Source organism: Bombina bombina, chromosome 5, assembly GCF_027579735.1.
Source record: "Bombina bombina isolate aBomBom1 chromosome 5, aBomBom1.pri, whole genome shotgun sequence".
Classification (NCBI taxonomy): domain Eukaryota; kingdom Metazoa; phylum Chordata; class Amphibia; order Anura; family Bombinatoridae; genus Bombina; species Bombina bombina.
Window position 1 is genome coordinate 251,669,497 of NC_069503.1, and position 20,343 is coordinate 251,689,839.

Genomic DNA, 20,343 nt, shown 5'->3' on the forward strand with positions numbered 1-20,343 from the left:
ATCCGATTGGCTTATGAGACTGCCGGACGGCAGCCTCCTGAAAGAATCACAGCTCACTCCACTAGGGCTGTGGCTTCCACATGGGCCTTCAAGAACGAGGCTTCTGTTGATCAGATATGTAAGGCAGCGACTTGGTCTTCACTGCACACTTTTACCAAATTTTACAAATTTGATACTTTTGCTTCTTCTGAGGCTATTTTTGGGAGAAAGGTTTTGCAAGCCGTGGTGCCTTCCATCTAGGTGACCTGATTTGCTCCCTCCCATCATCCGTGTCCTAAAGCTTTGGTATTGGTTCCCACAAGTAAGGATGACGCCGTGGACCGGACACACCTATGTTGGAGAAAACAGAATTTATGCTTACCTGATAAATTACTTTCTCCAACGGTGTGTCCGGTCCACGGCCCGCCCTGGTTTTTTTAATCAGGTCTGATGAATTATTTTCTCTAACTACAGTCACCACGGTATCATATGATTTCTCCTATGCATATTCCTCCTTTACGTCGGTCGAATGACTGGGGTAGGCGGAGCCTAGGAGGGATCATGTGACCAGCTTTGCTGGGCTCTTTGCCATTTCCTGTTGGGGAAGAGAATATCCCACAAGTAAGGATGACGCCGTGGACCGGACACACCGTTGGAGAAAGTAATTTATCAGGTAAGCATAAATTCTGTTTTTATTCCAAACTTGTTAAAATCATACAAGATAGATTAAAAAGTGGTAAGCACAATAGTGCAAAAACAGGTTGTAGAACAGGTGCAAAAAACAGCTGTTTTTTGCACCTGTTCTACAACCTGTTTTTGCACTATTGTGCTTACCACTTTTTAATCTATCTTGTATGATTTTAACAAGTTTGGAATAAAATTGAACTTTTATATATCTGTGGGCTTGGAGCGCTTATTTTTCCCTACATTGGATGGACTGAAATCTTCTTAGACCTGCTATTTCTTTGGCTGATGTTCCACTTTCTGGTTGGAGACCTTAGCGCAACAAGTATCAGACCATAATGCTTATAGCATTGTTAAACTTCTTCAACATGCTAATAACTTTGTTTGTGATGCCATTTTCGATATCATTAGAATTTATGTCAGGTATATGTCTTTAGCTATTTTAGCCAGAAGAGCTTTATGGCTTAAGTCTTGGAATGCAGATATGACTTCTAAGTCAACGTTGCTTTCTCTTTCTTTCCAAGGTAATAAATTATTTGGTTCTCGGTTAGATTCAATAATTTCAACTGTTACTGGGGGGAAGGGAGCCTTTTTGCCTCAGGACAAAAAATCTAAAGGTAAATATAGGGCTGCTAATCGTTTTCGTTCCTTTCGTCAGATTAAGGAACAAAAGTCTGACCCTTCCCCTAAAGGAACAGTTTCCGTTTGGAAACCTTCTCCAGTCTGGAATAAATCCAAGCCTTTTAGAAAGTCAAAACCAGCTCCCAAATCCGCGTGAAGGTGCGGCCCTCATTCCAGCACAGCTGGTAGGGGGCAGGTTACGATTTTTCAAATATGTTTGGATCAATTCGATTCAAAGTCTTTGGATTCAGAACATTGTTTCACAAGGGTACAGAATAGGTTTCAAGGTAAGACCGCCTGTGAGAAGATTTTTTCTCTCACGCATTCCAGTAAAGGCTCAAGTGTTTCTGAAATGTGTTTCAGACCTGGAGTCAGCTGGGGTAATTGTGCCAGTTCCAGTTCTGGAACGGGCCTGGGGTTTTATTCAAATCTGTTCATTCTACCAAAGAAAGAGAATTCTTTCAGACCAGTTCTGGATCTAAAAATATTGAATCGTTATATAAGGATACCAACATTCAAAATGGCGACTATAAGGACTATTCTGCATTTTGTTCAGCAAGGGCATTATATGTCCACAATAGACTTACAGGATGCATATCTTCATATTCCAATTCATCCGGACCACTATCAGTTCCTGAGATTCTCTTTTCTAGACAAGCATTACCATTTTGTTGCTCTTCCTTTTGGCCTAGCAACAGCTCCAAGGATCTTTTCAAAGGTTCTAGGTGCCCTTCTCTCTGTAATCAGGGAGTAGGGTATTGCAGTGTTTCCTTATTTGGACGATATCTTGGTACTTGCTCAGTCTTTACATTCTGCAGAATCTCACACGAATCAACTTGTGTTGTTTCTTCAAAGACATGGTTGGAGGATCAATTTACCAAAGAGTTCCTTGATTCCTCAGACAAGGGTATCCTTTTTGGGTTTCCAAATAGATTCAGTGTCCATGACTTTGTCTCTAACAGAAAAGAGACGTCTGAAATTGGTTTCAGCTTGTCGAAACCTTCAGTCTCAATCATTCCCTTCAGTAGCTTTGTGCATGGAAATTCTAGGTCTCATGACTGCTGCATCGGACACAATCCCTTTTGCTCGTTTTCACATTAGACCTCTCCAGCTTTGTATGCTGAACCAATGGTGCAGGGATTATAAAAAGATATCACAATTAATATCCTTAAATCCCAATGTTCGATCTTCTCTGACTTGGTGGTTGGATCACCATCGTTTAGTTCAAGGGGCCTCTTTTGTTTGTCCAACCTGGACTGTGATCTCAACAGATGCGAGTCTTTCAGGTTGGGGAGCTGTATGGGGATCTCTGACAGCGCAGGGGGTTTGGGAATCTCAGGAGGCGAGATTACCAATCAACATTTTGGAACTCCGTGCGATTTTCAGAGCTCTTCAGTTCTAGCCTCTTCTGAAGAGAGAATCGTTTATTTGTTTTCAGACAGACAATGTCACAACCGTGGCATATGTCAATCATCAAGGGGGGCTCACAGTCCTCAGGCTATGAAAGAAGTATCTCGAATACTTCTATGGGCGGAATCCAGCTCCTGTCTAATTTCTGCGGTTCACATCCCAGGTATAGACAATTGGGAAGCGGATTATCTCAGTCGCCAGACGTTACATCCGGGCGAATGGTCTCTTCACCCAGAGGTATTTCTTCAGATTGTTCAAATCTGGGGACTTCCAGAAATAGATCTGATGGCCTCTCATCTAAACAAGAAACTTCCTAGGTATCTGTCCAGATCCAGGGATCCTCAGGCGGAAGCGGTGGACGCGTTGTCACTTCCTTGGAATTATCAACCTGCTTATATCTTTCTTCCTCTAGTTCTTCTTCCAAAAGTGATTTCCAAAATCCTAATGGAGCGTTCGTTTGTACTGCTGGTGGCTCCGGCATGGCTACACAGGTTTTGGTATGCGGATCTCGTTCGGATGTCCAGTTGCCAACCTTGGACACTTCTGTTAAGGCCAAACCTTCTATCTTAAGGCCCATTTTTCCATCAGGATCTCAAATCATTAAATTTGAAGGTATGGAGATTGAACGCTTAATACTTAGTCATAGAGGTTTCTCTGACTCAGTGATTAATACTATGTTACAGGCTCGTAAATCTGTGTCTAGAAAGATCTATTACCGAGTCTGGGAGACTTACATTTCTTGGTGTTCTTCACATAAATTCTCTTGGCATTCTTTTAGAATTCCTAGAATTTTACAGTTTCTTCAGGATGGTTTGGAAAAAGGTTTGTCCGCAAGTTCCTTGAAAGGACAAATCTGCTCTTTCTGTACTTTTTCACAGAAAGATTGCTAATCATCCTGATATTCATTGTTTTGTACAGGCTGTGGTTCATATTAAGCCTGTCATTAAGTCAATTTCTCCTCCTTGGAGTCTTAATTTGGTTCTGAGGGCTTTACAGGCTCCTCCGTTTGAACCTATGCATTCTCTGGATATTAATTTACTTTCTTGGAAAGTTTTATTCCTTTTAGCCATCTCTTCTGCTAGAAGAGTTTCTGAGCTATCTGCTCTTTCTTGTGAATCTCCTTTTCTGATTTTTCATCAGGATAAGGCAGTGTTGCAGACTTCATTTAATTTTTTACCTAAAGTTGTGAATTCTAACAACATTAGTAGAGAAATTGTTGTCCCTTCTTTGTGTCCTAATCCTAAGAATACTCTGGAGAGATCTTTACATTCTTTGGATGTAGTTAGAGCTTTGAAATATTATGTTGAAGCTACTAAAGATTTCAGGAAGACTGAAACTATTTGTTGTCTTTTATGGTTCTAGGAAAGGTCAGAAGGCTTCTGCCATTTCTTTGGCTTCTTGATTAAAGTCTTTGATTCATCATGCTTATGTGGAGTCGGGTAGATCCCCGCCTCAAAGGATTACGGCTCATTCTACTATGTCAGTTTCTACTTCCTGGGCTTTTAAGAATGAAGCTTCTGTTGACCAGATTTGCAAAGCAGCAACTTGGTCTTCTTTGCATACTTTTACTAAATTCTACCATTTTGATGTTTTTTCTTCTTCTGAAGCAGTTTTTGGTAGAAAAGTACTTCAGGCAGGTGTTTCAGTTTGATTCTTCTGCTTATAATTTCAGTTTTTTTCATTATAAGATTAAAACTTTTTGATTTGGGTTGTGGATTATTTTTTCAGCGGAATTGGCTGTCTTTATTTTATCCCTCCCTCTCTAGTGACTCTTGCGTGGAAGTTCCACATCTTGGGTATCTGCTATCCCATACGTCACTAGCTCATGGACTCTTGCCAATTACATGAAAGAAAACATAATTTATGTAAGAACTTACCTGATAAATTCATTTCTTTCATATTGGCAAGAGTCCATGAGGCCCACCCTTTTTTGTGGTGGTTATGATTTTTTGTTTAAAGCACAATTATTCCAATTCCTTGTTTGATGCTTTCGCTCCTTTATTATCACCCCACTTCTTGGCTATTCGTTAAACTGAATTGTGGGTGTGGTGAGGGGTGTATTTATCGGCATTTTGAGGTTTGGGAAACTTTGCCCCTCCTGGTAGGAATGTATATCCCATACGTCACTAGCTCATGGACTCTTGCCAATATGAAAGAAATGAATTTATCAGGTAAGTTCTTACATAAATTATGTTTTTGAATATACTGTCCCTTTAAGGTAATTTTTATCTAAAAATATTAGTGCATTCCAATATTATTCATGACATATTATTATTGACATATATGCAAATATTCGGCGAGATTACGAGTTTTGCGGTAACAGGGGTGCGTTGCTAACGCTTTTCTTGCCGCTCACTTAAGACAACGCTGGTATTACAGGTTTTCTGCAAGCCGGCGTTAGCCTCAGAAAAGTGAGCGTTGAGCAAAATTTAGCTCCACATCTCACCTCAATACCAGCGTTGCTTACGGTAGCGGTAAGCTGGCAAAACGTGCTTGTGCACGATTTCTCCATGGGAAACAATGGGGCTGAGCTGGCTGAAAAAAAACCTAACACCTGCAAAAAAGCAGCGTTCAGCTCCTAACGCAGCCCCATTGTTTCCTATGGGGAAATTAATTTTATGTCTGCACCTAACACCCTAACATGAACCCAGAGTCTAAACACCCCTAATCTTACACTTATTAATCTGATGCCCCCGCTATCGCTGACACCTACATTATATTATTAACCCCTAATCTGCCGCTCCGGACACCGCCGCCACCTACATTATACTTATAAACCCCTAATCTACTGCCCCCAACATCGCCGACACCTACATTTATAATTATTAACCCCTAATCTGCCCCCTCAATGTCATCGCAACTATATTAAATTTATTAACCCCTAAACCTAAGTCTAACCCTAACACCCCCTAACTTAAATATAATTTAAAATAATCTAAATAAATTTACTACAATTAAATAAATTATTCCTATTTAAAACTAAATACTTACCTATAAAATAAACCCTAAGCTAGCTACAATATAACTAATAGTTACATTGTAGCTAGCTTAGGGTTTATATTTATTTTACAGGCAACTTTGTATTTATTTTAACTAGGTACAATAGTTATTAAATAGTTATTAACTATTTAATAACTACCTAGCTAAAATAAGTACAAAAGTACCTGTAAAATATACCCTAACCTAAGTTACAATTACACCTAACACTACACTATAATTAAACTAATTACCTAAACTACCTACAATTAATTACAATTAAATTAAATAAACTAAATTATGAAAAAAAAAGAATTACAATCAGCCAATAGAATGTGAGGTCAATCCTATTGGCTGATTGCATCAGCCAATAGGATTTTTCCTACCTTAATTCCGATTGGCTGATAGGATTCTATCTGCCAATCATAATTCAAGGGACGCCATCTTGGATGATGTCACTTAAAGGACCAGTCATTCAGTCGTCGGCCGTCGGATGAAGAGGATGCTCCGCGTCGGATGTCTTGAAGATGGACCCGCTCCACTCCGGAAGGATGAAGATAGAAGATGCCGCCTGGATGAAGCCTTCTGCCAGTCTGGAGGTCCTCTTCTGGCCGGATAGGATGAAGACTTCGGACCCTCTGGAGGACCACTTGTGCCCGGCTGGGTGAAGACGGCTCAAGGTAGGGTGATCTTCAAGGGGGTAGTGTTAGGTTTTTTAAAGGGGGGATTGGGTGGGTTTTAGAGTAGGGTTGGGTGTGTGGGTGGTGGGTTTTAATGTTGGGGGGGGTATTGTATTTTTTTACAGTGCCCCGCAAAAGTCCCTTTTAAGGGCTATTTGTAATTTAGTATAGGGTAGCGTATTTTATTATTTTGGGGGGCTTTTTTATTTTATTAGGGGGATTAGATTAGGTGTAATTAGTTTAAAATTCTTTTTTTTTGTAATTTAGTGGGGGGTTTTTCTTTGTAATTTAGTTTAATTTAATTGTAATTAATTGTAGGTAGTTTAGGTAATTAGTTTAATTATAGTGTAGTGTTAGGTGTAATTGTAACTTAGGTTAGGGTTTATTTTACGGGTACTTTTGTACTTATTTTAGCTAGGTAGTTATTAAATAGATAATAACTATTTAATAACTATTGTACCTAGTTAAAATAAATACAAAGTTGCCTGTAAAATAAATATAAATCCTAAGCTAGCTACAATGTAACTATTAATTATATTGTAGCTAGCTTAGGGTTTATTTTATCGGTAAGTATTTAGTTTTAAATAGGAATAATTTATTTAATTATGGTAAATTTATTTTGTTTAATTTAAATTATGTTTAAGTTGGGGGGTTAGACTTAGGGTTAGACTTAGGTTTAGGCGTTAATAAATTTAATATAGTAGCGGCGACGTTGGGGTCGGAAGATTAGGGGTTAATAAATGTAGGTAGGTGTCGGCGATGTTAGGGACGGCAGATTAGGGGTTAATAAAAATTAACTAGTGTTTGCGAGGCGGGAGAGCGGCGGTTTAGGGGTTAATGCATTTATTAAAGTGGCGGCGATGTCCGGTCGGCAGATTAGGGGTTAAACATTTTATTTAAGTGTTTCCGATGAGGGGGGGGCTCGGTTTAGGGGTTAATAGTTTATGGGTGTTAGTGTACTTTTAGCACTTTAGTTAAGAGCTTTATGTTCCGGCGTTAGCCCATAAAACTCTTAACTACTGACTCTTGCCAGGAGAGGGTCTACCGCTCACTTTTTTAGGCGATCGTAATACCGGCGTTAGGCAAATCCCATTAAAAAGCTAGGATACGCAATTGATGTAAGGGAATTTGCGGTAAGCTAAAATCGCGGGGAAAAAAGTGAGCGGTAGACCCTTTCCTGCCTGACTCGTAATACCAGCAGGCATTAAAAAGCAGCGTTGGGACCCCTCAACGCTGCTTTTTAAGGCTAACGCAAGACTCGTAATCTAGCCGATAGTTAATTTGTAGATAAAAGATACATTCAGTCTACTTGAATGGTGTGTGGCAGAAATTTCGCTCTCAAAACTAACATCACAAATATGTCCTAACCTATGGGAATCTTTTATTTTGTTCCTGTAAATAACTAATGCAACTTTATTTGTGCTATTTAGCTGCAAGGCACAATCCCCTAATGATCACATTTTTAAATTACAAGTTAGAAAAATGATACAGTACTTTCTGTGGACCTTCAGCTTTCTGTTTGTTTGTGACCTATATTTTATTTGTGCTCTGTAACTTTTGCTTAAAATATCAGCTGTTGAATCAGTAATAAAGTTTATTAAGCTAAACATGCTAATATTGACTTGAATCCCCTGTACTATTTTACATTCTGATGTAAGTGTCTTGGTTGAAAAGCTTAAAAAGCATTGCCCATATAGGGCCAGATTACATGTGGTGCGCTACTGATAGCCTGGGAGTGATAAGCAATACAGCTGGTACGCAAGTCCATGGTAAAGCGTGCACACATACCTATAAACACATATATACACATATATACACTTTTGAACTCTCAAATACCTTTAAACATGCAATATAATTTTTATTAATTTTTTTATGTGTTTTAATGTGTTTTAATGGAAATACTTCAAATCCCTATGTTCTTCACATAGAAAAAAGGGTCCTTTTTTAGATATTTCTAAATATATCTGTATTTACTAGATAGATAGATAGATAGATAGATAGATAGATGGACAGATAGATTTGCTTTTAACTTTTAATATGTAAAGTTTTGCCAACTCACTTCGGGTTTAGCGCAGTTGGTCTAATGTGGTGTTGGATTAACGCGTAAGCAATAACTGTCAGGATTTTTTTTACAGTGCAACCCATAAAAGTCTATAGTGAGAAAACGTTAGCATGGTTGCGGTATCTGAAGTCCTGAAGTTAGCTTGCATCAGTCTTTCGCCAATGCGCTAACTTTTTGCTTTTAACTTGTAATATGCACGTGATAACATTTTACTTTTGAGCGCAGTAAGCATGCAAACGAAAAAGTAATTTAACACGCCAGTTGTAATCTGGTCCATAATCTACAACATCTTTTTTATTTTTCTCTTGTTTTCCACATACTTTATCAGAGCTGTTTTTTTTTTAATTCACTTTACAATACTAAAGGTTATAGTAATAGGCAAAATACAAAGCGTTCTTACAAAAACAGGTTGTTCTGTGTGCACATTGCACATATATTTGCAATTAATCATTTACCTCTTCATACCAACTCCTAACCAGACCATCAGTGCTGAGGAAAAATAAAGTAAGTTTTTTGTTTTTTCCTCCTTTGTAGCGTTTGAATAGCTTGAGAGAGACTGTAGTGGCATTTTAGCATTAATCTATTAAGTATGACATGAGCCATATTCCACAGGCGTTATGTCCATCTGATTTCATAGTGTTTCTTGTGTTTTCACTCACTGTTCTTTCAGCAATAAAGAACCACCTGCTAAAGCACTTTGTATTTGCTGTGACTAACTCCAAGGATGGCTGTTACTACTATTGATCAAAAGCAGTGGGCACTCTTGGCCACACTTGGCTCTTGAACTTACTTCTTAATTTCTTTTTGGCCGGCCAGCAAAACAGCAGGAAAAGGGCTCTGAATGTCAAGGGTAGTTGTGAGGGTCACAGTAACGCCAGGGCTAGAGGCCACTGTGCGGCAGATAGTGTATTACAGACTGGCCCGCGGCAAACAATACAAATGCATTGTCACTAGAATGGAGTTTCACGCTCGGCCTCTGTTTTCCTTTGTTTCAGATTTGGATGTGGGTGCCATGAAAACCAAAATGGAAAAAGACCAAAAGACCATTGAGAAGGTGGGACTTTTGACATAAAGTGATGGCTTTTTTATTTATGTTAATGACCTCCTGTAGCATCATCTTAACCTGTCACAAGACTGGCCAGGGACAGGGAACAAAACTGTTTTGTATGTTTAGATTGATGACTTATTTTAAAGAGATGAAAAGATGACAAGAAGCCTATTAAAGTGAGATGTCTTCTTGGTATCTAATTGCAGCAGTATTTCTAAATAAGAACAAAACTATCACTTTAATAAATAGAAATTGCGTACAATCAGTAATATCATAATATTAAACAGTTAAGTAGAAAAATATAAACTTATTGCACAGCTCAGAGAAATAAAATGACTATATTAAAATAGTTATGTATATGTTTTTTATAGGGATGTCAAACTAATTTTATTTAATGGTTTGTATCTAAACATTTACATATTTATTGTATTGAGAGTTTTATATTGTTTTGTTTTTGGTTAAAAAAAATATTCTTGTGGGTCCTGTCACTGTTCACCAGTATAGCTGTGTGACTTTCCATTCTCAGCCAGTACATTTCTACCAATGAACCTATTGTGCATAAACATGTTACTGTAAAACACAAATAAATAACCATTTTTCTTGCTAAAAATATTTAACTTGCTTAAATAGAGCGCTTTAATATACATAAGCTAACAGACACCACTATGAAGCCCATTTATTCACTCCCTTCAAGATGTTTCAATATGGTAACAAACTAAATGGAAGAATGAACCCAGCACGATCCTGTCAGAAGCTTTGTCTTCCATAGGTTGCCCTATGCTATCTATTTAGACAAAAGTCCCAGCCTAAACACTAGTGTGAGCACCATGGACAGCAGCCTGCTGGTTGCATTTTTCCTTTTGGCTTCTTTTGAATCTTTCATTACTACTGGATCTATATTGTAATGTGGTTTTATCAGAGTGCTAAGTTTAGAATATCAGTGTTAGTCTGAACTTCAGTTTTATTAACCCATTGGCTTCCAGAGAGTGCTGCAACACATTGCCTTGTGTTAAACTACAGACCTATCTGGCTGATAAGGGGTTAATCCTTATGATAAATCTGTAGTTAACCCTTTTGATTGGCAGATAGAGCTGTAGTTAACCATAAAATTGTTCATCCCTTGTACGTAACATATTTTAAAAGTTGGCACTGGAATAAAAAAGACTCAGAGTTGGAGATTAAAGGGACAGTAAACAAATAATATTTTATTTTACATAATTGTGCAGCATGTAAACAATTAAGAAGCGTAAAAATAGTCTCACCGTTTTAATTTCTATTTTTAGGCTCCCTAAAGTCTTCTGATGTATTCTGTACAGCGCTCCTTTCTGGTTTTGTGTTTGTTTTTTATAAAACATATCACAGGATTGATGTCTATTCAAAGCACACTTGATCACTCCAAGTGTGCTTCTGCGCTGGATAAAGCATCCAACAACTGTAGCCAGCGTGGGAGCACCTTACATTAAAGGGACACTGAACCAAAATGTTTTTTTTCGTCATTCAGATAGAGCAGCAATTTTAAGCATCTTTCTAATTTACTTCTATTAACAATTTTTCTTCATTCTCTTGCTATCTTTATTTGAAAAAGAAGACATCTAAGCTAAGGAGCCAGACAATTTTTGGTTCAGTCCCTGGACAGCATTTGTTTATTGGTGGCTGAATTTATCCACCAATCAGCAAGAACAACCCAGGTTGTTCACCAAAAATGGGCTGGCATCTAAACTTACATTCTTGCTTTTCAAATAAAGATATCAAGAGAATGAAGAAAATTTGATAATAGGAGTAAATTAGAAAGTTGCTTAAAATTGCCTGCTCTATCTGATTCATGAAAGAAAAAAATTTGGGTTCTGTGTCCCTTAAAGGTGAATGGCGGGATCAAGCGCTTTGTGATTATACAGCAAGCCCATGATGCACCAGAGAGAACTGTAAAGAATACATCTGAGGACTTTTGAGGACCTAAAAATAGAAAAATCAAAATAGTGAGACTCTCATTATGAACAGTGACATCAAACTTTCATATTTCAGCTAGAACATTTATTTAAAAAAACACTTCTATTACCAAATTTGCTTCATTCTCTTTGTATCATTCTTTAAAGAGTGCACGTGTCTTTAGCACTCTATGTGCTAGATTACATGTGGCACGCTAACCTTAGGTATATATACATTCACATGTATTGAGCGTGCTATGTATACACATATAAACACATTTATACACATATATAAATATGTATATACTTTGGAGCCCTTTCCAGTCAAATACCTTTAAACATAAAAAATATATATTTTTATTCAAATATTTAATAATGTGTTTTTAATGTGTATTTACTTTAAATGAAAATAAAATTTTCTTCAAGGTGAAGAACATTGGTATGTAAAACATTCATAACATAGGTGGGGTTGAATGCACTTGATCAAATGTGGCGGGGCTAGCACGCGGGTGATAAGTGTTTCTTTTTTTTAATAACCCATTGAAGTCTATTGGGAGAAGAAGGTAACGCGGTCGCCATATACGAAGTCCTAAAGTTACCATGCGTCAGGCTTTGCTCGTGCACAAACCATTTACTGTCAATTTCTAATACAGGTTTTAACCCACTTGCGTTAAAAGTTAACTTCTGGCGGGGTTTGTGCATGAGTGAAAGCACTAAATAGTGCGCCACTTGTAATTTGGCCCTATGGTAGCAGTGTCTGCAACATTGTAAAACATTGCTACAAATATTGTTTTAAAAACTGCTGCCATAGAGTGCTATAAGCATGTGCACACTCCTGAGCTCCTATGCACCTACCCAGGTTTACTCTTCAGCAAAGGATACAGAGAAAACAATGCAAATCTGATCATAGAAGTAAATTGGGAAGTTTTTTGTAAATTGCATGCTCTGTCTAAACAATGTCATTTTGTCTTTACTATTCCTTTTAAATCAGAGATATTTAAACATCATTAGAAACATTTCACACATCCCATCAGGTGCTATAATTTACACAGACTTCAGCATCTTATACTGATAAACAAAATAATCAGATATGAGATTTTAAATTGAATGACTTTATTCTCTTTGGTTAAGAAAGAAATAATATGAAAAATGTAATGCTGTGTAGTCACTCCCATTCGTTAATCATAAACATTGGGCCAGATCCCATTCTAATTACGTACTTAAAGGGACAGTCAACACCAGAATTTTTGTTGTTTAAAAAGATACATAATCCCTTTATTACCCATTCCCCAGTTTTGCAAAACCAACAGTTATATTAATACACTTTTTACTTCTGTGACTAACTTGTATCTAAGCATCTTCTGACCGCCCCTAATCACATGACTTTTAGTTATTATCTATTGACTTGCATTTTAGCCAATTATTGCAGTGTCTGCCACAAGCTACGTGTGTGATCACAATGCTATCTATATGGCCTACATGAGCTAGCTCTCCCCTGCTGTGAAAAGTAAATAAAATAGAGCCGGCCTTCAAGGGCTTATAAATTATCATATGAGCCTTCCTAGGTTTGCTTTCAACTAGAATACCAAGAGAACAAAGCAAAAATGTTGATAAAAGTAAATTGGAAAGTTGTTTAAAATTACATGCCCTATTTGAAAAATGAAAGTTTTTTTGGACTTGACTGTCCCTTTAACAGCTCCTCTTAACTACAAAAATATCTTGAAGATTTTTCTGTACCTTTAAAGGGTCATTATTATGCAAAAAAAATGAAATGCTCTTATTCGCAAGAGAATGTCATTTTAACACTAATGACCCCCAACTATTTGATTAACCCCGCAAAGGGGTTAAACATATAGTTAAAGTACTGCTAGGGAGCCGCAGAGCACTTCTGGTGCAAAGCAGAAACTACTGGTCACTCAGTCAGAAGCGATAGTTGCACAGTTGTGTTGTGTGCTTTGGCTGCTAATTGAGCCAGCAGTGCTCTGTGACTCCTGAGTAATACTTTAATTATGTGTTTAACCCCTTTACATGGGTTAAACACATAGAGTTGGGGCCTTGCTTGTGTTAAAATTACATGACAAATTACATATATCTAACTAAAGTGTTGCTCATCTGTCCATGTGTAATTACTCAATATAATTTCCCCCCCAATGAATGGCATTTATAAAATTGTCTTAGCAGCCCTGCAAGTGACAAAAATGTCTATATGACCCCTAGTGAAATGGTTTAATGGCTCTGATCTAGCGCTAGATTATGCTACAGTCAGCGTGCCACTCGTACTCTAGCCCTTAGTAAATCTGTTTAAATGTTTAGTACATCTGACAGTGTCAGCTAAATTCACAAATGTTTGCTATTTGTGGTGCATTTGTGATATTTACTTATCTTTCTTGTCTCTGTTTTAGCTTGTTTCAGATCAAGAAAAGCTGAAAATGGAACTAGAAAATGAAAAAAGTGCTTCTGTTGCATTGGTAAGATTGCTAGAAGTATGTTTTATGTCAGCCAATAAAACCATAATAGCTATAAATCGTAATACCTCAAAGGATGCAAATTTGTAATTTTGTGTTATGTGTATTTAACTGTAAAGCTGAAACATACAGGTAATACCTCGTGTTATCTACGCCTCCCTTTGAAAATAGGGCCGTTTCCATCATCAAACTTTAGTATGTTTGATTTGTAGTTTTATCACATCTTTTTTTTAATGATTTAATTCCTCAATGATCAATCAATGCTGCTTTACATATGGATACCAATAGAGGACAGCAGTAGCATCACTATTTTATTAACCAATAGAGGGCTAGATTACAAGTGGCATGCTACCATTAGCACGGGCGCAATATTACAAGCTGAAAGTAAATACGTTTGCTCGAGAACAATCGAATTTAACATGCGTCAAGTTAGCGCGACTAATGACCTTGCGTAAAGGCTAAGACTTAAAAACAAACAAACACAACATAAGTACATTTAAATAAATAGTTATTTTCAATATTTTATATTTAATAAATACATAATGCACCTTAATATAACTCATGTTAGGTTAGTGCACATGAAGAATTAGTATACTCCTGTCAGGTTTTGCTCACATGTGTATTTATGTATATACATACATATATACACAGATAGATAGACAATGCAGAGTCCTCACTTTGGGTTGAATGCATTTGGTCAAATGGGGTAGGGTTAGCACGGGAGCAATACGTGATAGTTTTTTATGTTTGTTTTTTAATAACATGCTCCATTGAATTCTATGGGGAATATTTATCAAGCTCCCTACGGAAGGCTCGCCGGAAACAGAAGTTATGAAGCAGCGGTCTAAAGAAATCGCCGGAAATCAACCCGATCGAATACGATCAGATAGATTGGCACCCCCTGCTAGCGGCTGATTGGCCGCAAATCTGCAGGGGGCGGCATTGCACCAGCAGTTCACATGAACTGCTGGTGCAATGATGAATGCAGAGAGCGTATGCTGTCGGCATTTATCGATGTGCAGCGGACATGATCCGTTATATCGGATCATGTCCGCTCGCACAGTCATAAATATGCCCCTATGTGTAAGTTAATGCAGTCACGATATCTGAAGTTAGCACGCTTTGGTTTTCGCTAACACACAGACCATTACATTTCATCTTTGCACTTTAAAAGTTACTTCTGGTGGTATTTTCTCTCTAGCGAAAGCGCACCACAATGTGCTTCTAAAACTGAAGGGAAAGTAAATGTTTGTGAAACTGGGAATGAATTCAAGGTAAAATACTGTAAAAACAGGGTCATTTCAGTTGTTGCTATCAGTGCTGGGTGCTTTTTGTCAGGTTCCTCCCCTTTTCTTAGAGAATTCAGTGAGCATGCAAGGGATGGCAGGATATTATAGCTATTATAATGAAGTTTAGATAATTAAACAACCACTGTGTCTGTTGAGAAACGTTAATTTCTGTTTCACCAGTTTTGCATCATTCCGAGCACATTGAGGCCCATTTATCAAGCTCCGTATGGAGCTTGAGGGCCCGTGTTTCTGGCAAGTCTTCAGACTCGCCAGAAACAGCAGCTATGAAGCAGCGGTCTAAAGACCGCTGCTCCATAACCCTGTCCGTCTGCTCTGAGCAGGCGGACAGGAATCGCTACACAAGAGCTGCTGGTGCAATGCTGAATACGGAGAGCGTATTGCTCTCCGCATTCAGCGAGGTCTTGCCAACCTGATCCGCACTGTCGGATCAGGTCGGCAAGACCTTTGATAAATAGGCCTCATTGTGTGGAGGCTGCATATTTTTAAAACAACATATAATGTACGTTTTGTAAATATAAGAATGGATTGTGTATAATCTATATGTAAACTACGTTTCACAGTAAGTGCAGTATATTTCTGCTCATCTTGCTAGTGAATGAGAGGCGAGACATGTATGTGTGAGAATGTTAACCTAAGCTAGCGGGCATTGTTTAGTACAGAACATTAGAACAGTCCTGCAATGTTTCCTCATTGTTATACAGGTTATTATCATGGAAAATAAAAGGTATATTGAAAGGAAAATGACAAAAGCTTTTTGCAGCTAATGTTTTTTCAATTGTCATACATCCCAAATATTAAATTAAAACGTCAATCCCTTGAATAACATATTGATTTATCCAAAGTGAAAATAAATAAACAACATATGTATTTAATTAGCAAACTACCATTCCAACCACTTAGTGGCATTAATGGCAAAATAAGAATTTAGTGTTATTGTTTTGTAAATATACATCATGTACAAAAGTAGTTTTTATATAGCATTTGTTTTTCCACTGTGCAGCTTCATTCTGATGGGACGTCCCTATGTAACTCTTGCAGTGGTTAACGCTAGTGCAGATGCCTTTGTGACTATAAACTACCTCTCTTGTTTATCATATGAAATAAAACTCAGCTTGTGCTCAACAGTCAGCGTGCTCCAAAAGAATATGACACTGTTGAGAAGTAAAAGACGTTGCTCATAATAAATCAATACATCTTTAGATATGTTAAGATTCACTTTCTTGCCGCTTGTCAAACTCTGTGCCAAGTCATGGAGATTCTGCTTATTTTGTTTTGTTAGACTCAGCATCATTTATTGTTGAGCTCCCTGTCATAGAAATTAATGAAAAACGATACTTCAGGATTACAATAGGAGCTTTCTCTGAAAGCAACTGGTGAGGGCATACAGCTAGGCATAAATGGCTTTGTGGCATCATATTGAGATAAATAAAGAATGCCCATGGCATGTTGCACATTTTCTTAGCCTGAATTGTAACATATTTAACCTAATTCTTGCAGAAAGAGCAACCAAAGCTCAGTAAAGGAAAGGAAGTACTTTAGGAAGATTTTTATTTTTTAAATAGGGTGGAGTTGCCATTTGTATAAATAGCAGTGCACATGATTTATATAGGAACTTTTGCTTTTTTACTTTGTTTGATTCCTCAGGATCATACAGTTTAATTAGATATTTATTTATTTTTATTGGTTGTGAGAGTCCACGAGTGGATTCTTTACGCTTGGGAATTACATTACCTGGCCACCTGGAGGAGGCAAATAACCCCACACTAAAGCTTTAATATTTTTCCCTTTTCTCTCTCACTGTATTTCTTTGCCTCATCAAGGAGATAGGCATGGAAAGAGGTGCTCTTCATTGAAGAAAGTTTTTCCCTTAATGGATAGTTCCTAGAAGAGATGGATTAGGAGGGTACTGCTAAGGGGGTGTAATGTCACTGGCAGAGGTCATTCCCCTGGGCTAGCTATGGTACAATGTCTCTGGTAGAGATCATTCCACTGGGCTAGCGGTTAAATTCCTCTGCCTCATGGCTAGAGTATGTACCTTATTTGCTTTCTGCCCTGGGGCTACAATAAGGGGCATGTAAGTGTTACCTTTTGCTGCTTAGTTAGTAGTGCATGTTTGGTTCGGCACAGGTTAAATGTTTCGTGTGGCTCAATTTTGGAGTCTTGGGCAATACTTTATTAATATTCCGGTGGGGCCTGTGTATTGTGCACTTTTGGGCATCCTGTCCCTCTTCAGGGACTACAGTCAGCGCTCCGGTCTCCCAGTTGAGACCACAAGTGCACCGTTACAGAAGTTTGTGGGGGGAGGGGGGTTGACGTGCTCACGGCTCCTCTCTTTATTCTGCTGCTTGTCCTCAGACGGATGAAAAGATCCTGCAGCTCTCATGCCACCAGATTATACCTGATCCTTTGGAAGCCTCAGGGCATCAGGTAGTGCCGGCCGAGTGGGGCTAGGTCAAGGTACTGGCCTATACCCATATCTAGCTAAGAATATTTTTGCACACTGACATTAAAAAATGTCCAAATCTACTGTTACAGTAAAATTTGGATTTCTATTACATATTTGTGAGGTGCAAATAATTATTTCAATTGAACATTGAGCATATTAGCATTTTCTCAGTACCTACAGTATATAGAATATTTTTGCTACTTAGAATTATTACATTCTTATAAATAGTACCAACATCACAGTCTCTGGTACTTATTGGGGTACATTATGGAGCATTCCACAAATGTCCCTATGAGTTCTAATACTTCTGAGAGGGAATCTCAGGAACCTGTGATAGTTACTAACAAATGCTTACTTTGCAAACTGTCAACAATGTGCCCGCCTGCACAACTTGGTAATCACTGTTTAACATCAGTTTTACAGTCACAGTCAACCCAGATGACCATGTCTGTAGGTCAATCTCAGGTTGTTGCTGTAAAGGAAGGTGTGAAGGAGTTTGTGCCTTGTTTTACGGACTGTTTGCAATCTGCGGTGTCAGAGGCTATGGCTGCTCTCCCATCTGCAAGTAAAGTAAGCGTAAAACCAAGCATATATCTTCTGACTCTTCTAAGGACATTACTCCAGCACAGAATGCTAGGGAGTCTGAGGATTCTCCTTTGCCCTCTGATGGGGAGATATCCACTGATGACTCAAGTCCTGGATCGTATGCAGACACGGATGACTTTACTTTCTAGGTTTTAAAGACTCTGAGTGTCCAGGATTCCAGAAATAAAGAGAGTAAGCCTGTACAGAAACTAGATATGATTTTTAGACCAAAGTCTAAAGTGCCAGATACTTTTCCAGTACCAACTTTAGTATCTGAGCTTGTGACGAGGGAATGGGAGAAACCTGGCATTTCTTTTACTTCTTCTCTTACTTTTAAGACCTTTGCCTATCCAGAAGGTCCAGTTTTGGAGATCCTGTTGTATGTTTATTTTATGTGTGGTAACTAGGTATAATGGCTCTGTATATGTCTTCATTTTCCCTGCAGTATCTTTTCCAACCCTTGACTAGTTATGTCCACACATTTATGTTTTCCTTAAAAGTTTAGTACATGCAATTTAGATGCAGTTGTAAACAGTTTATGTGCACTGAAAGTGTATCAGAGTATCTTTTTAACAATTTGTAGCCACTGCTTACGCAATGCCACCGAGCAGGGGCTGTCAATCACCCCAAACAGATTGCACAAGCCTGAATCACTAATGCCCTGAAGCTGAGTTTGCATCTTAATAATTGGAGTCCACAGTGGGCCCGATTACAAGTGGCGGGCTAAACAGCTTTTTTTGCTTGAGCGCTAACTGTGCTCAAAGTAAAAATTATCCTGGATGGGTTAGCATTGGTATTACAAGTTGAAAGTAAAGTTAGTGCACAAGCGAAAGACTGATGCCCGCTAACTTCAGGACTTTAGGGTATCGCAATCATGCTAAGTTCCTCTCTCCATAGACTTCTATGGGGTGCTCTGTAAAAAAAAACGCCTAACAGTTATTGCTCGTGCAGTAACCTGACACCATGTTAGACCAACGAACTGCACTAAACATGAAGTGAGTTAGAAATACTTTACATTTCCATGTTCTTCACTTAAAAGAAAATGTACTTTTTATTTTTAAAGCGATAGATAGACCCATATATTTATATGAATATATACAGATATAGATATATATTGTATGTTTGAAAATAAAAATAACATTTTTCTTCTAAATAAATAACATTAACAGGAATTTCAAGCATTTCCTTCAAAACCAAATTAAAAAATAATAAAAATGGTTTCAAGGTATTTGACTGAGAAGGGCTCAAAAGTATATATACTTATATTTGTATATATGTGTTATATGTGTATGAGTGCACATACAAATTTACACATATAAACACATAAATACACATGTATACACATATATAGATATGTATAAATACACATATATAGACATTCCATATCTATATTAACCCTTTTTAACATGTATTCTATTTTTTATAAAAAAAAGTGTTTTAATGCGTATAATATTTTATTTTAATGTGTTTTTGATGTGTTTTGTGCAACTTTTTTTTTACTTTTACAGTTTACTGAAGTCGCACTGACTATTAGAGATGTGTGTTTTGCAGTATTATTCACTGCTGAATGTGGAAGTCGGAGGCTGCTTTTGGTATTTGTCTCTTTGCACAGATCTTAGTGTGTTTCACTTTCTCAAGAGGATATTCAACTCCAAAAAGAGACGAATACCAAAAGCAGCCTCAGACTTCCACATTTGTCAGTGAATGAAACTGCCAAACGCACACCTCTACTAAATATTCTAACGCAGTTTCGGGTTGCGCTCGAGCATAGAATATAATTTTCAAGTTGTAATCTTTTAAATTTCTAAACTGGACATTCTGTGGGCTAGATTACAAGTGGCGCAGTATTTTTTTTATGTAAGAGAAAACACTGCTAGCATATAGCTTTTTGCGCTATTCGGCTTGCACTGTTATTACAAGTTAAAAAAAAATGTATTTTGAACTAGCATTAACCCGAATGCAGCAAAAAACTAACTTAAGTATTTGCGTGCTCGTGCATGTATTCCCCGCTAGAGATCAATAGAGGAAAAAAGTGGAAAAAAACCTAAGGCCTGAGATCATGGAAACTCCATTGCCTTTTCGCATTCCCCATAGAAGTCAATTGGAAAAAAAATTCTTGGGAAAAATACAAACACCCATCGCGCATACAACA

General features: G+C 37.8%; 1 protein-coding gene across 1 annotated transcript in view; it reads left to right on the plus strand.

Moving 5' to 3' along the window:
- The window catches only part of C5H10orf67 (chromosome 5 C10orf67 homolog), a 401,727-nt gene that overhangs the window by 150,248 nt on the left and 231,136 nt on the right, over window positions 1-20,343 (plus strand). Inside the window, exons 7-8 of the mRNA XM_053713953.1 lie at window positions 9,408-9,466; window positions 13,788-13,853. Of these exons, the coding sequence (XP_053569928.1) occupies window positions 9,408-9,466; window positions 13,788-13,853 (125 nt within the window). The remainder of the gene's footprint in view (window positions 1-9,407; window positions 9,467-13,787; window positions 13,854-20,343) is intronic.